Here is a 17268-nt window from a genome sequence, read left to right as displayed (position 1 = left end):
GTATTAATTACGGCCATGGATATCTTATGTTATGTTTATGAAGACCATCTCTTCTTATTTTTATCATTTTCTAGCCCCACAGCTTTACAGTCTTCTCTTATTCTTTTTCAAATAAAGTTTGCTTACTGTTTTCCATTGTTATATGATTTACTTCGTCGGAATCTCCGCGGTGGGTTCACCAGTGTAACGAGACAGTACACGAATGTGGAGAACAGGCACACAGGCTTAGATCTCATGTTTCATTGTCATTTCATAACTAAAATCATCCATCAATCAACAGAAAAAGTCATATTCATCATCATTGTTCCAACTAAAATTATATGTCGTTAAGTAAGAAATATAGTCAGAGACACTCTTCGAGACATCAAGGACTTACTTCTTAACTAAAGTAGCCTTCACTTTGCTAAAATAGTCTTATTCATCATTGTTCATAACTAAAATTAGATGACGTTAAGTAGAAATATAGTCAAAACCTCTTCGAGACATCAAGGACTTACTCAAAGACATCAAAGTTGATCTGCAAGATATCTTCGAGACATCAAAGTTACTCTTCATTACATCAAAGTCTCATTCAAATACTACTCATGTTCTCAGAAGTCTTCTCAAAGTCCTCACTGATTTTCTCAGTCAGCAAAGTTATTCTCGGAGTCACCTTCGTTCTTCAGAGAAACTTTCCAAAACATATTTGTTCATCAAGTTATTCTCGGAGTCATCAAAGGATTCTCTAACTCAATTTTGGTCATTAAAGTTAATTTCTATGTTATAAAAGTTTGTCTCAGAGACATCTAAGTTCATCTTAGAGTCATCAAATGTAATCTCTAACTCACTTTTGTTCATCAAAGTTGATCTCAGAGTTAACAAGGTAATCTCTAACTCACTCTCGTTCATCAAAGTTGTTTCAAAGACATCAAAGTTAATCTCAGAGTTATCCAAAGATATTCTCATGTCCACAAAGTTATTCCAAGAGACGTCAAAGTTGATCAAAGTTATTCTCAGAATCATCAAAGAGATCTCTAATTCACCTTCGTTCACCAAAAGTTGTTCTCTAAGACACATTCGTTCATCAAAGAAACTCTCCGTCCATCATGTTATTCTTTAAGTCATCTTCAGTCATAAAATTTCTCTCCAAAATGTAACTAGTTCAGCTTTTCATACAATACCGACGCTTCTGTTAAAATATATTTCTTAGTCACTTTACCCCTAAAACTGTTCTCAGAACTACACTGTCCCAATCCTACGTATCCTATCCTCTCCACCCAATGTTGCTTAGTTAGCGTAACGTTCCTAAACCTGACTACCTATCCTAACTTAACTTACCATACCTTTACCTATCGTACATAACTTGACCTGCATAACATAACTTTACCTATCCTAACAGGACTTACCTTACATTACCTATCTTACTTAACTTAACCTGCACAACCTAACTTACATAACTTATCTTACCTATCCTAAAGTAACCTAACTTGCTTTACCTAACTTAATCTACATTCCCCAAACTGCTGTATCCTAACTTATCTAGTCCAAACCAGCCATGATCTAACTTACATAATTATTCCTGCTTGTCTTTGTGTTTCGTCAATCATTGTCTCATATTCATTTACTCATTTCAAGGGTTAATTTCTCAAATGGGCATTTTTTGCATTTCAAGTGTTATTTGTTTAAGATTGGGAGTTTAACCATTTCAAAGGATTTTTGTTATATATATATGGAATTTACTCGTTTCAAGGGCAAATTTCTCAAATGGACATTTTTGCAGATCAAGGGTTATTTGTTAAAGTTCACCAAGTTGCTCATAAGTTGTATTTATTATGTTTGTTATTATTTATTTATTCGTATTCCCCAACCCCATAACCTAACCTTCCAGATGTAGTTTATTGCGTTTTTGACGGATTTGTTGAATATATTATCCTTTTCCTAACCTTTCAGATGTAGTTTTGTTTCTCCTTTGTATATTTATACCGAAACCCATCACCCCTTAACCTTCTTTCCTTCTTTTACTTTGTTTTCACATATAAGTTCATTCTTTATCTTAGTAATAATAAAAATTACAATAGTAAAGAATCAGATCTACTAAGAAAAAACAAGAGAGCAAGTGAGTGAGAGCATGAAACGAGGAGAAAAGAGTAAGAGAGAGGGGGGGAAGAGCATGGGACCTATCTATCTCCCTTATTCTCTCTCTCTTCCTCCCCCGCTCTCTCACTCATTTGCTCAAATGCTCTCTTCTTTCTCAAATTCAAGTCTCGTGCTCCCATGCTCTTCCTCCCCCCTCTCTTACTCTTTTCTCCTCGTTTCATGCTCTCACTCACTTGCTCTCTTGTTTTTTCTTAGTAGATCTGATTCTTTACTATTGTAATTTTTATTATTACTAAGATAAAGAATGAACTTATATGTGAAAACAAAGTAAAAGAAGGAAAGAAGGTTAAGTGGGGTGATGGGAGTAACATCACCCTCTGTAACAACGTTCTAGGTCCCTGTACTTGTTAGTTTTCTGGGTCTCCCTGAAGGTGGCCGCCCCGCCTCCCTCAGCTGCGCTGTAAGGTAGATAGGTATCAGCCAATGTGGATGCACACGTGTAGTCCCACACGACCTGTTTACCTTCCCTCCACGGCTGCAGGGTGACTCCATCTGGACGTTTTTGGCTGTTGTCAGGCCTGCACAACTGAGGTTCCCTTTGTGCTGGGCACCCAGCTGACGCCAAACTTCTCTTGATGATGTCATTGACTGCTTCATGTCTGGCAATCTTTCCCTGTGTCTTACGACAGATGAGACCATGGCTGCCGTATTGGTCTGCCCGTGCATGGCCGCAAATACACCGGTGCTCGGTGGAGATAGGGCGGCAAGGCGCAGGGCAACACCAATACTTAGGGCCCGATGGTCCAGGCGGGTGCCCAAGGCGGAATTAGGGACTGCCAACAGGAAGTCCCCGGCATGGGGCGCTTGCACAGCTAGAAGACGCGCTTTGTCCTTCCTGCAAGCTGCCTCCAGCAATGATGTGGCGATGTTCTCCACTATGGGGATATCCCATTTGGACTGTTTGCAGTCATTTGGAAAAGTCGGTCGAGGATGAGAGATGACGAGAGTGTCCCACTGACCAGCTCCTTCCGCGAATTTGGGATCATGAATCCCAATGGAGTCTCTAAAGTGTTCCGGTAGTATTTCCTTAACTAATTCACCTGTTGCACTGGTCGAGGATAAGAATGCTGGCAATGCTAACTGTGTCGCCTTGCAAATACCTATCCCCCCGAGTCTAACTGGGAGCGTTGCTTGGTCCCATTGGTCATCTTGCAGGGAGAGGTTTAACACTTTCACTGTTATTGACCTTAGGAGTGTGTTATATTCTGTTAATTTTGGGCTGTCGAAGGAGGGAGCACACCTTAGGAAATAGGTCAGTCTGGGCAAAGCCAGGCACCTTGTGAGAAGGTACAAAGCATCGTGGGCGTCCAAAGCCCCTATTCTTCCCTCCATCCTCCTCAGGTCGTTCAGCTTTTCTTCGAGGACTACCTCAATGGCGCTCGAGCCCAGAGGTGCCCCTAGCAGCACACTGTTGGTGGGAGCGATCACTTGGGCTCCTGGCAATATAGTTCGCACTGCATCTATGGTTGGTTGGCTAGATGAGATGATTTCACACTTTAATGGGTTTAGGGTGAGTCCTAACTCCTCTCCCTTAGATTTCACCAGCTGTAGATCTTCTAGCAGGGACTCCTGTGTCCCTGCCAGGGTACCATCGTCCAGGAACCAGATGTTGAGTTCGCTGATCAACCTGCTTGTGACCTCTTTAACAGCCATGCAAAAAAGAAAAGGGGCAAGTGGGTCTCCCTGCTGGACACCTTCTGCAGAAAAAACTTCATGTTCCCCAAACAGCAGCGTCGATTCCCTACTGTACCCTGCTGAGACGAAGGGGAGTAGAGAAGGAAAGCTTGTTTGAACTGCTTCCAGTACCACATCTCATTTTACCTGGTTGAAGGCATTTTTAAAGTCTAATTTAATTAATGCCTCATTTTCTGGGAGGTGCTTTATATAGGCTCGTGCTGCATGAGCTGCTGCTTCACAACCATGGGGGATACCAAAACCTAGTTGATGGGGTCGAAGCATCGTCGCAGCGTCTATGCTAATTTTTCTGACAGCTGCCCTAGCAACAAGGCGCCGAAGTGTTACCCACGGCAATGGGTCTGACTCCACCATCTTTCTTCTTGAGGGCACAAAGGGATGCTCCAAAGAAAAAGGGTTATATATATATATATATATATATATATATATATATATATATATATATATAACCCTTTTTCTTTGGAGCATATATATAATATATATATATATATATATATATATATATATATATATATATATATATATATATATATATATATATATATATATATATATATATATATATATATATATATATATATATATATATATGTGTGTGTGTGTGTGTGTATATCACGAAAATAAACACGTGATTAAGAATGTGACAATGTCAGACCACGGAGGAAAAATGAAACAGGAATTTCCTTAAGTACTTTCGTATATTAAATACATCTTCAGAAGGAGATATATATATATATATATATATATATATATATATATATATATATATATATATATATATATATATATAATATATATATCTATATATATATATATATATATATATATATATATATATATATATATATATATATATATATATATATATATATATATATATATATATATATATGTCGTACCTAGAAGCCAGAACTCACTTCTCAGCCTACTATGCAAGGCCTGATTTGCCTAATAAGCCTAGTTTTCATGAATTAATGTTTTTTCGACAACCTAACCTACCTAACCTAACCTAACCTAACGTTTTCGGCTACCTAACCTAACCTAACTTATAAAGATAGGTTAGGTTAGGTTAGGTAGGGTTGGTTAGGTTCGGTCATATATCTACGTTAATTTTAACTCCAATAAAAAAAAATTGACCTCATACATAATGAAATGGGTAACTTTATCATTTCATAAGAAAAAAATTAGAGAAAATATATTAATTCAGTAAAACTTGGCTTATTAGGCAAATCGGGCCTCGCATAGTAGGCTGAGAAGTGAGTTCTGGCTGCTAGGTACGACATATATATATATATATATATGTCGTACCTAATAGCCAGAACGCACTTCTATGCCTACTATTCAAGGCCCGATTTGCCTAATAAGCCAAGTTTTCATGAATTAATATATTTTCTCTAATTTTTTTCTTATGAAATGATAAAGCTACCCATTTCATTATGTATGATGTCAATTTTTTTTTCTTGGAGTTAAAAATAACGTAGATATATGACAGAACCTAACCAACCCTACCTAACCTAACCTAACCTATCTTTATAGGTTAGGTTAGGTTAGGTAGCCGAAAAAGTTAGGTTAGGTTAGGTTAGGTAGGTTAGGTAGTCGAAAAACAATTAATTCATGAAAACTTGGCTTATTAGGCAAATCGGGCCTTGAATAGTAGGCATATAAGTGCGTTCTGGCTATTAGGTACGACATATATATATATATATATATATATATATATATATATATATATATATATATATATATATATATATATATATATATATAGGTAAACTAATGTGTAGTTTACCACTATTTAATTCCCTGTGAATTTAAAAAAGGGGAAAGAATAATGAAAGACATATTCCGTTAAGGAGTAAAAATCCCAACCCCTAACCAAAGCACAGATATCATCATATACTATACAACAAAGAAAACCATTGATCTCCACATTAAAAAGAGCTCAAAGTCAACTGAGAACAGTTTATAGCAGTCGAACGTGGTATATGTGCCCACCTTTCTCCTATGAAGGATATAACCTTCAATCTAAGTACATAGGTATGATGTCGATTAAGGTCACGAGGCGTTTGACCAGTCATCTTCAATCAGGTGCCCCTAAAAATCACATGAGACAAGCCTATTACCTCACCCTTAACAAGAGAAATGCTGAATAAAAACTCTTGCATATTAGAGCAAACCCCAGATGTAAGACGATTACAAATTTTTGAAGCCCATCACATAAAAGTCGAACAACCCATCATATATACTTTAACAACGGAGCTATTCACTCTAACCACCGTGACATTGAGAACAAAACCGTAACGCGAATATGCCTATGATGACGTCACTGCCCAAAAGGCTATGCCCCCTACACCTGACCAATCTATGTAGGTATAGGTTATGGACGTATGCCTTTTACCTTTACTTCTCACCCCTTACCTATTTTAATGTACCTTGCCTCCCATCAACGGAACATTACAGCCCCTCTCCTGTGCCAGGTAAGTTCGCTACGGGCTCAACATAGCCCGTGCTACTTGGATTTTTTTGTTCCAAGTAGTGAATCTTAAACAGCAACAACAATCACAATACAGTTACAGTTACAGCCCCGCTCCTGTTCAATACGAGCTCACCATAGCCCGTGCTTGCTCGGAACTTACGTTTCGAGCAGCAGAATCTAAAACAATAACTCCTGTCGCCTCGCTAGAGAACAAACCTGTAGGTTCGAAACGTTGAGTAAGTTTATAGTAAGTGTAATTCATTCTACAGTAATTTTTTATTCTTTTAGTCAACTACGAACAAATATGACATTTGACAGTCGTCAGCAATCACAGTACAACACAGGTGAACGCACGAGGCGAAAGTGCGCCACTGGGGGAACTGTATCTGTCTGTCTTTCTGTCTGTCTAAATCGTCATTTCCAATGCAACTACCTCTAGGTGAATGCATCAGTGAGCCGTCAACAGCTATTCCTGAGGAGAGTGAGAACGAGAGAAACCCATTACCCATCCAAGGCAGGGGAGTTGACGAAGCATGAACGAGAGGATATTTCTGCACCGGAGTCATTGTCTTCCAGCACCGTGGCGCAGTTCAACGGTACACTGTATGGCCCAATGTGTTGGTTCCCACTGTTGGTGGAGGCTTGTGGTTGCTAATGGCTTTGGTTAAAGGGGAGGGCTCCAGCAGTGTTGCGAGCATTGGTGAGAGACATTGTGGTGTGTGAGAGACAGTGTGGGGTGAGAGAGAGACAGTGTGAAGAGATACAGTGTGGAAAGAGTGTGGTGACAGATGGTATATTAAGAGACAGTATGTAAAGAGATGGAGTGTTGAGAGATACTGTGTTGGAAGATACTGTGTTGATAGATATTGTGTTGATAGGTACTGAGTTGATAGATACTGAGTTGAGAGATATTATGTTGAGAGATACTGTGTTGAGAGATACTGTGTTGAGAGATGCTGTGTTGAGAGATATTGTGTTGAGAGATACTGTGTTGATAGATACTGAGTTGATAGATACTGAGATGAGAGATACTGTGTTGAGAGATACTGTGTTGAGAGATACTGTGTTGAGAGATACTGTGTTGAGAGATGCTGTGTTGAGAGATACTGTGTTGAGAGATACTGTGTTGAGAGTTACTGTGTTGAGAGATACTGTGTTGAGAGATACTGTGTTGAGAGATACTGTGTTGAGAGATGCTGTGTTGAGAGTTACTGTGTTCAGAGATACTGTGTTGAGAGATACTGTGTTGAGAGATACTGTGTTGAGAGATACTGTGTTGAGAGTTACTGTGTTGAGAGTTACTGTGTTCAGAGATACTGTGTTGAGAGATACTGTGTTGAGAGATACTGTGTTGAGAGATACTGTGTTGAGAGATACTGTGTTGAGAGATACTGTGTTGAGAGATACTGTGTTGAGAGATACTGTGTTGAGAGATGCTGTGTTGAGAGATACTGTGTTGAGAGATGCTGTGTTGAGAGTTACTGTGTTCAGAGATACTGTGTTGAGAGATACTGTGTTGAGAGATACTGTGTTGAGAGATGCTGTGTTGAGAGATGCTGTGTTGAGAGATGCTGTGTTGAGAGATGCTGTGTTGAGAGATACTGTGTTGAGAGATACTGTGTTGAGAGATACTGTGTTGAGAGATGCTGTGTTGAGAGATGCTGTGTTGAGAGATGCTGTGTTGAGAGATGCTGTGTTGAGAGATACTGTGTTGAGAGATACTGTGTTGAGAGATACTGTGTTGAGAGTTACTGTGTTGAGAGATACTGTGTTGAGAGATACTGTGTTGAGAGTTACTGTGTTCAGAGATACTGTGTTGAGAGATGCTGTGTTGAGAGTTACTGTGTTGAGAGATACTGTGTTGAGAGATACTGTGTTGAGAGATACTGTGTTGAGAGATGCTGTGTTGAGAGTTACTGTGTTGAGAGATACTGTGTTGAGAGATACTGTGTTGAGAGATGCTGTGTTGAGAGATACTGTGTTGAGAGATAACTTAACACAAAAAGAAAGGGGCAAAACGATATATCATTTAAAAATGCAAACATATAGCTTGTATAATGTATTTTGTTGTGGTCACAATGAAGAAAAAACTTCTAGAATTTATTTATTTAACAAATCAACAATTTATTAGAAGTTAGACGTAGTATTTCTAAACATTTGCTTGTGTGAAAGAAGGGCAGATAAGATTTTTTTTTGTTAGACGTGATTTTAAGTTAAAATACAATTACAATTGTGATCATACATCGCAGAATTTAGCATACAGAGACTGAGACCTATACGCTACTAAACTTTTAATCTACTCAGAGTAAATAGATAGTAGATTATCTACTATTATTATATACTAATGAAGAGTCAACTATCACAATACCGGAGGACAACTCCACAGGTGTTGATGACAACTCCACAGGTGTTGATGACAACACCACAGGTGTTGATGACAACTCCACAGGTGTTGATGATAGCACCACAGGTGTTGATGACAACACCACAGGTGTTGATGATAGCACCACAGGTGTTGATGACAACACCACAGGTGTTGATGACAACACCACATGTGTTGATGACAACACCACAGGTGTTGATGAAACACCACATGTGTTAATGATAATATTAACGTAAGAGTTTGTCATATACGCCTCCAATACCAGCGTTATGTTAACCTAAAATTTGGTGAAGGAAACTTGGATGACGACTGCTATTGGAAACCAAAGTTTTCTCGTTTCCTCTTAAGTAGTATTAGTGGTTTCCCCCAGTCATAATCTCTTCTTAACAGTTTCGTGTGTATGTGTGTGTGAGTGCATACTTGAGTTGTTCTTCTTGTTTTATTCCAAGCTTAGCAATTGCAGGCGAGAAATTGCTTTCATAAGTGTTTTATGTTTTGTGAGTAATTTCTATTCAAGAAATTATTAGGTAGTATGTATGTATGTACTCACCTAATTGTACTCACCTAATTGTTTGCGGGGGTTGAGCTTTGGCTCTTTGGTCCCGCCTCTCAACTGTCAATCAACTGGTGTACAGATTCCTGAGCCTACTGGGCTCTATCATATCTACATTTGAAACTGTGTATGGAGTCAGCCTCCACCACATCACTTCCTAGTGCATTCCATTTATTAACTACTCTGACACTGAAAAAATTCTTTCTAACGTCTCTGTGGCTCATCTGGGTACTAAGTTTCCACCTGTGTCCCCTTGTTCGTGTCCCACCCGTGCTGAAGAGTTTGTCTTTGTCCACCCTGTCAATTCCCCTGAGAATTTTGTAGGTGGTTATCATGTCTCCCCTTACTCTTCTGTTTTCCAGGGATGTGAGGTTCAGCTCCTTTAGCCTTTCCTCGTAGCTCAATCCTCTCAGTTCCGGGACGAGCCTGGTGGCATACCGCTGAATCTTCTCTAACTTTGTCTTGTGTTTAACTAGGTATGGACTCCAGGCTGGAGCTGCATACTCCAGGATTGGTCTTACATAAGTGGTATACAGGGTTCTGAAAGATTCCTTACACAAGTTTCTGAAGGCAGTTCTTATGTTGGCCAGTCTAGCATATGCCGCTGATGATATTCTTTTGATGTGGGCCTCTGGGGACAGGTTCGGTGTGATATCAACCCCCAGATCCTTCTCTCTATTTGATTCTTGCAGGATTTCCCCTCCCAGATGATACCTTGTGTTCAGCCTCCTGCTCCCTTCGCCTAATTTCATCACCTTACACTTTCCAGAGTTGAACTTCAGCAGCCATTTTCTAGACCATTCCTCCAGTTTATCCAGGTCATCCTGTAGTCTCTGTCTATCTTCATCCGTCTTGATTCTTCTCATAATTTTTGCATCATCAGCAAACATCGAGAGGAATGAGTCTATACCCTCTGGAAGATCGTTCACATATATTAGAAACAGGATGGGTCCAAGTACTGAGCCCTGTGGGACTCCGCTGGTGACATCTCGCCACTCTGATGTCTTCCCCCTCACCGTTACTCGCTGTTTCCTGTTGCTTAAGTACTCCCTTATCCACTGGAGCACCTTCCCTTTTACTCCTGCCTGTTGCTCCAACTTTTTTAACAGCCTTTTATGGGGTACTGTGTCAAGGCTTTTTGGCAATCCAGGAAAATGCAGTCGGCCCACCCTTCTCTTTCCTGCCTAATTTTCGTTGCCTGGTCATAAAATTCTATTAAACCTGTGAGGCACGATTTACCATCTCTGAACCCATGTTGGTGGTGCGTTACAAAGTTATTTCCCTCCAGATGCTCTACGAGCCTTTTCCTCACGATCTTCTCCAGCACCTTGCATGGTATACAAGTTAAGGAAACTGGCCTGTAATTCAGTGCCTCTTGCCTGTCACCCTTTTTGTATATTGGGACCACGTTGCTGTCTTCCAACTTTCTGGTAAGTCTCCTGTTTCCAGTGACCTGTTATACACCATAGAGAGTGGCACACTTAGTGCTTCTGCACCTTCCTTTAGTATCCATGGTGAGATTCTATCAGGCCCAACAGCCTTTGTCACATCTAGCTCCAGCAGACACATTTTGACCTCATCACTGGTGAGGTCAAATTCCTCCAAGGGTTGCTTGGTTTTGCCGCCGCCTCATTTAGTGCAGGGGCTTCTCCTTGTTCTATTGTGAAGACTCCTGGAATCTCTTGTTGAGTTCTTCACACACCACCTTGTCATTCTCTGTGTATCTGTTCTCCCCTTCCCGCAGCTTCATCACTTGTTCCTTCACTGCTGTTTTCCTCCTGATGTGGCTGTTGAGCAGCTTTGGTTGGGTCTTGGCTTACTCGCGATGTCATTTTCAAACTGTCTCTCTGCTTCCCTCCTCACTCTGATGTACTCATTTCTGGCCCTCTGGTACCATCTCCCTGCTCTCTGGTGTTCTGTTATTTCTGTAGTTTCTCCATGTTCTTTTACTCAGTTGTTTCGCTACCTTACATTCCTGGTTGAACCATGGGTTTTCTGTTGTTTTTCGTTTTTCTCCTTTTGGACGGGGATAAACCTGTTAGCAGCTTCCTGGCACTTTTGGGTGACAATATCCATCATGACCTGCACATTCTTGTCTCTAAGTTCTGTTTCCCATGGTTTTCCCCTGAGGAAGTTCCTCATCTCATCATATTTTCCTCTTCGGTAATTCAGTCTTTTCCCCTCCACTCCCATCCTTGGGATAGGTTATCCCTACCTCCACCAAGTACTCAAAGGTCAGTACACTGTGGTCACTCATTCCTATGAGATCTTCAACTTTGACTTCCCTTATTTCTGACTCATTCAGGGTGAATATTAAGTCGAGTCTAGCTGGTTCATCATTGCCTCTCATTCTAGTGGGTTCCTTGACATGCTGGCTCAGAAAATTCCTTGTTGCCACTTCCAAGAGTTTAGCTCGCCACGTATCTGCACCACCATGTGGGTCCCCATTCTCCCAGTCTATCTTTCCATGGTGAAATCACCCATGATTAAGAGTCTTGAGCCATTCCTGCAGGCAACTGAAGCTGCTTTCTCTATTATATTAATGGTTGCCATGTTGTTCCTATCAAACTCCTGTCTAGGTCTTCTGTCATTTAGGGGAGGTTGTAAATGACTGTCACTATTATCTTAGGTCCACCCATTGTTATAGTTCCTGTTATGTAATCTCTGAATCCGTCACAGCCCGGAATTTCCATCTCATCAAAACTCCAGTCCTTCCTTATCAGCAGGGGCCACTCCTCCACCTCCTCTCCCTTCCCTCTCTTTCCTTACTATATAGTAGTCCTTTGGAAACACAGCATCTGTTATGACTCCTGACAATTTTGTTTCTGTTAGTCCTATTACATCAGGGTTTTCTTCTTGCACCCTTTCTGCCAGTTCACTTGCTTTATTGGTAATCCCATCAATGTTTGAGTACATTACCTTGAAGCTCACTTTCTTATATCCAATTTCACCCACACTCCCTACAAGTGTAGGAGGTTGTTTTATGGTCCTTGCTACTTGGGTAGGCTCCTCCTCCTGTGAGGTAGTTGCCAGGGGTTCGGGGGGAGGTGGAGTGGGGGGGTGGAGGGCTTAGGTCTTCCTCAGGCCTGCTTGGGTCAGGAAGAAGTCCTGGGGGTGAGGGAGCAGGGATTGCTTGGGGAGAGGGCACGCTCTCCTGCGGTGTAGTTGACAGGGGTTTGGAGGGAGGTGGAGTGGGGGATAGAGGGCTTTGGTCTTGCTCAGGCCTGCTTGGGGCAGGGAGAAGACCAGGGGCTGGGAAAGCAGGGCTACTTGGGGTAAGGGAAGGGGGAGGATTTGGGTTTCATGATGGGCATTATGCAGGGGCAAGGAAGGGTTTGTGCTGGGGGGTAGGGAGGGCCCTATTGGGTGGTGGGCTGGGGTGTTGCATTCCCCCCTGGGGTTCCTGGGATGCTGGATTGGGGTTCCCCACTCCCCTCTGGGATTGCTGGGTTGGAGGCTGAGGTTCCCTGGCTCTCTTCCCTCTCCTTGCGCCTTTTTCTTGCATCTGCTGCCCTTACTATCTCGTCTCTGGTCATGTCCCTCTTAACATATACCTCTTTGTAGTTCCTTGCATACCTCAGTTTGCTCTTCCTTACTAGAATGTCTTCTTTGATGTCCTCGCTCTGGAATACTACCTTGATCAATCTTTTCCTGTCTTTGTTGTACTGGCCAATCCGGAAAAACTGTTCAATGTCTCGTTCAGCCCCTTCCATTCCTATCTTCTTTAATATCCCTGCCACTGCAGCTTTGTCTTTAGTCCTCGTTTCCTCCCTTGTGGAGCCCTCTTGTTCCTTGACACCTACCACTACTACAGCTCTTTCCTTTCCATTAGCTGGCTTGTGCATCTAGCTGCCTCCTGTGAGGTTACTGCTTTCATTACAACATCCTTGACTGTGGACATTGCTCCTGGGCTCTTGAGCATTTCAGCAAAGGTTGGGCCAATTGTAGGGGTCCCTGCCATAGCTACATCTCCTGGCACCTGGGGGTTGGTCCCCTGGGCCAGAGTCTGAGGAGGGCCTGTTTTTAGGCTTTTTATCTCCTCTTGTGCTGCACTTAGTTCTATCTGCAGCTTACATATAGTTTCCCTCAGGTCCTTCAATTCCCCACTGACTTCCTTCCATGCCTTAGCAATCATCTCCATGAATGACTCATCCAGTCCCTCTCCTCCAGCTTCATTCTGTTGTCTTACCATCCCGCTTGACCTGTGTGTGTGTGTGTGTGTGTGTGTGTGTGTGTGTGTGTGTGTGTGTGTGTGTGTGTGTGTGTGTGTGTATGTGTGTGTGTGTGTCTGTGTGTGTGTCTGTATGTGCGTGTGTGTGTGTGTGTGTGTGTGTGTGTGTGTGTTTGTGTGTGTGTGTGTGTGTGTGTGTGTGTGTGTGTGTGTGTGTGTGTGTGTGTGTGTGTGTGTGTGGGTGTGTGCGTGTGCGTGTGTGTGTGTGTGTGTGCGCGTGTGCGTGTGTGTGCGCGTGTGTGCGTGTGCGTGTGCGTGTGCGTGTGTGTGTGTGTGTGTGTGTGTGTGTGTGTGTGTGTGTGTGTGTGTGTGTGTGTGTGTGTGTGTTGGGTGCGGGGGTGTTTGTGTATAGGGGGAGGGGTAGGGGTGTCTTGGGGCAGTGTAAGGCGTAGGAAGGTGAGGGGTGAGATGGTGAGCGGTCACCAGGGTATCATGTGTCAAGCCCCACCCAAGTGAGCCAAGGAGTTGTATATTTGAGATATTGAGACCTACTTTAACTTAGGTATTTGAGGTAACTTAGGTAACTTAACTTAGGTATTAGGTATACACAAACTTAGGTATTTTAAGTCACTCTGTACACCTTATTGATGACCTAGAGAGGGGTACCTACCGTCAGCTCACCCCGAGCAAGCACGCCTAGGTGAGTTTGAAGAGATGTCCTTATGACGGGGTTGGTCGCTTGCCCTCTCCTCTCTCTGGTATCAATGTTGTCTCCACGTGCTCCTGTTGTCTCCACGTGCTCCTGGTAGCATTCGTTCCTATCTTCCTCACTGGTCGTCACCACTATGTGCACTTGGTATACGATCCTAAACGGTGCACACACTTCGGGGGATCAATCACTAAGTATGCTACAATCCGCTTCACAACACATTACTCAGCAAGCAAAACGTAGGTCCTGCTAGGCTGGGTGGCTAGGCTGACCCATCAGTACACACTGATCTTGCCACTCGGCCTTATTTTTGTTTCTTAATTGGTCTACCGCTGTAGGAGCTCACTATACACTTGATCACTGCGTTTGCGTACACTCCTGTAACAAAAAACTATGTTTCTTGTCTCGGTGACCCTTCAATGTCTCGAGATAATTGATGTTATTCGCGGACCCTACGGACACCACGTGTGACTCTCTCCAGAACGGAACTCTGTGTGTATGTATGTATGTATGTATGTATGTATGTATGTATGTATGTATGTATGTATGTATGTATGTATGTATGTATGTATGTATGTATGTATGTATGTGTGTGTGTGCACGGTCGTACCCACAGAAATTGGGTAGAAAATAGTGCACAGAATGCAACAAGGAAGTAAATTACCACCAGAGCTTCGAGTGCCAACTATGCTCAGCAGAATTACACAGTAAATGTGCCACCATGTCAAATAATGCCAAGAAAATTGGTCCCAGAGACCACTCGGTGTACTGGTTCTGTGAAAATAATAATATTATTGTCTTGAAGCTGATCGCAATTCTGGATAAAACCCCAGCAGAGCACAGAGAATCACATCAAACTGACTAACCGGAAATCTCCAATGTTTTCAAGGACGTCAGGGCAGAACCAGAATTGGAGCTACATCTCAGCGCGCCGGGATCCGGATTGGCGTCAGGGTCGCATGTGACGTTGGCGTCGGGGACGGACGCGACGATGGCGTCGGGGCCAGAGGCGACGATGGCGCCATGGCCGGATGCTACGTTGGCGTCGGAGCCGGATGCTATGACGCCGGACTTGAAGTTGAGGTAGGGTGCGGAATGGGCACCTAAACCCGGCGCGATATTGGCGCCAGGGTTTTAGAAAAAAAATAAAACAAGGAGCCAAAATCTGCCAATATTATAAATGGGGTATCTGTAAGCATGGGATATCGGAGAGATGAAATGGACATGTAAATATGATCATCCCAGAAGGTGCAGGACCCTTCTTAGTACAGGTAAATGTAACAAAAGCTGTGATCTCTTTCATCCAGAACTGTGCAAGAACTCTTTAAATAAGAATGAATGTTTCAGCACAGAATGTTCAGCTTTTCATGATGAACATTGATGATGAGTATTGATGCTCTGTCCTGACCTGACCAAATGTAAACTGTGTCAACAAACATATTCGCACACCCTCCGTCACTGTGTGATGGAGTGCGAAGATATATGAATTCAGAGACAGTTTTATAATAAATGTTCCAGAGATGTTTAAATATTTCATTCAAAATGATCTGCTACCGGAAATCATAGCCAAATATCCCCTATTTGCTAACTGTCTTTTGTAAATAACTTTATATATAAGAGATTGCAATCTTTATATCCACCGCTGCACACTGGATGTGGGGTAGTGTGCAGGACAAACATATACATTGTGACACTTGCGCCGAATCATTCCACCACACATGATAAGTAAATTGTCTCGCCAATTATATATACGAAGGAATGATTAAGGGTCGAGGGAGGAAATGTGCAGTGTTGCCCTCACCTGTGACGTCACAGCGTCATCCGCAGCCATTATCAACACAGCGGCCATTTTGTCGTCAGTGCAGTCATCGGGAGGACAAACCCTTCAGCCAAACTGCACCTACTATTAAGGAGATGATGATTTCGTGTTCCAACAATAATTTTATCGTAAGTAAACACTTATATTTTATATTTTATTATATTATTAGATTAATTTTTTTCTGTAATAAAGGTCCAGAGGTGTTGAGTTAGGAACAAGGGTACTATGTGGGGAGGTGATGGGCCAGTAGATTCAGTTTCACATTCTTTATTCTGGTATAAGTACATACATTGCAGATGAGTTACAAACATAATGTTGGATTTAAAGATAGAGCTAGTACATACAATACCTAAAGCCACTAATACGCATAGCGTTTCGGGTAAGGTGTGGTGTACTGTACTGGTGTATGGGGAGGCGAGGGGCTAGTGCTGGTGTATGGGGAGGCGAGGGGCTAGTGCTGGTGTATGAGGAGGCGAGGGGCAAGTGCTGGTGTACGGGGAGGCGAGGGGCTAGTGCTGGTGTATGGGGAGGCGAGGGGCTAGTGCTGGTGTATGAGGAGGCGAGGGGCAAGTGCTGGTGTATGGGGAGGCGAGGGGCTAGTGCTGGTGTATGAGGAGGCGAGGGGCTAGTGGTGGTGTATGGGGAGGCGAGGGGCAAGTGCTAGTGTATGGGGAGGCGAGGGGCTAGTGCTGGTGTATGGGGAGGCGAGGGGCTAGTGGTGGTGTATGGGGAGGCGAGGGGCTAGTGCTGGTGTATGGGGAGGCGAGGGGCAAGTGCTGGTGTATGGGGAGGCGAGGGGCAAGTGCTGGTGTATGGGGAGGCGAGGGCAAGTGCTGGTGTATGAGGAGGCGAGGGGCTAGTGGTGGTGTATGGGGAGGCGAGGGGCTAGTGGTGGTGTATGGGGAGGCGAGGGGCTAGTGCTGGTGTATGGGGAGGCGAGGGCTAGTGGTGGTGTATGGGGAGGCGAGGGGCTAGTGCTGGTGTATGAGGAGGCGAGGGGCTAGTGCTGGTGTATGGGGAGGCGAGGGGCTAGTGCTGGTGTATGGGGAGGCGAGGGGCTAGTGGTGGTGTATGGGGAGGCGAGGGGCTAGTGCTGGTGTATGGGGAGGCGAAAGGCTAGTGCTGGTGTATGGGGAGGCGAGGGGCTAGTAGTGGTGTATGGGGAGGCGAGGGGCTAGTGCTGGTGTATGAGGAGGCGAGGGGCTAGTGGTGGTGTATGGGGAGGCGAGGGGCAAGTGGTGGTGTAAGGGGAGGCGAGGGGCTAGTGGTGGTGTAAGGGGAGGCGAGGGGCTAGTGGTGGTGTATGGGGAGGCGAGGGGCTAGTGG

General features: G+C 43.3%; 1 protein-coding gene across 1 annotated transcript; it reads right to left on the bottom strand.

The window, feature by feature from the left end:
• Positions 1–6958: 6958 nt before the first annotated feature.
• On the bottom strand, positions 6959–15972 carry LOC138364776 (protein PF3D7_1417600-like). The gene is made up of 3 exons (XM_069324750.1): positions 15925–15972; positions 14990–15194; positions 6959–8283 (listed from the first exon to the last, which is right to left on the bottom strand). Exons 1-3 carry the CDS (start codon positions 15970–15972, stop codon positions 6959–6961), a joined length of 1578 nt encoding a protein of 525 aa, XP_069180851.1.
• Between the last annotated feature and the right edge of the window lie 1296 nt (positions 15973–17268).

The sequence above is a fragment of the Procambarus clarkii genome, chromosome 14 (genome assembly GCF_040958095.1).
Source record: "Procambarus clarkii isolate CNS0578487 chromosome 14, FALCON_Pclarkii_2.0, whole genome shotgun sequence".
Classification (NCBI taxonomy): Eukaryota; Metazoa; Arthropoda; class Malacostraca; order Decapoda; family Cambaridae; genus Procambarus; species Procambarus clarkii.
The sequence above is the reverse complement of the archived record's forward strand: the minus strand, read 5'-3'. Positions and strand labels throughout refer to the sequence as shown.

What these genes read in the sequence shown, in the direction of transcription:
- LOC138364776 (XM_069324750.1), bottom strand. Translation starts at nt 15,972, where the DNA reads ATGGCCGCTGTGTTGATAATGGCTGCGGATGACGCTGTGACGTCACAG. An exon ending in ATGACGCTGTGACGTCACAG is followed by an intron (nt 15,195 to 15,924) that starts GTGAGGGCAACA and finishes CTCAACTTCAAG; the next exon opens with TCCGGCGTCATAGCATCCGG. An exon ending in GAAAACATTGGAGATTTCCG is followed by an intron (nt 8,284 to 14,989) that starts GTTAGTCAGTTT and finishes CTCTCAACACAG; the next exon opens with TATCTCTCAACACAGCATCT.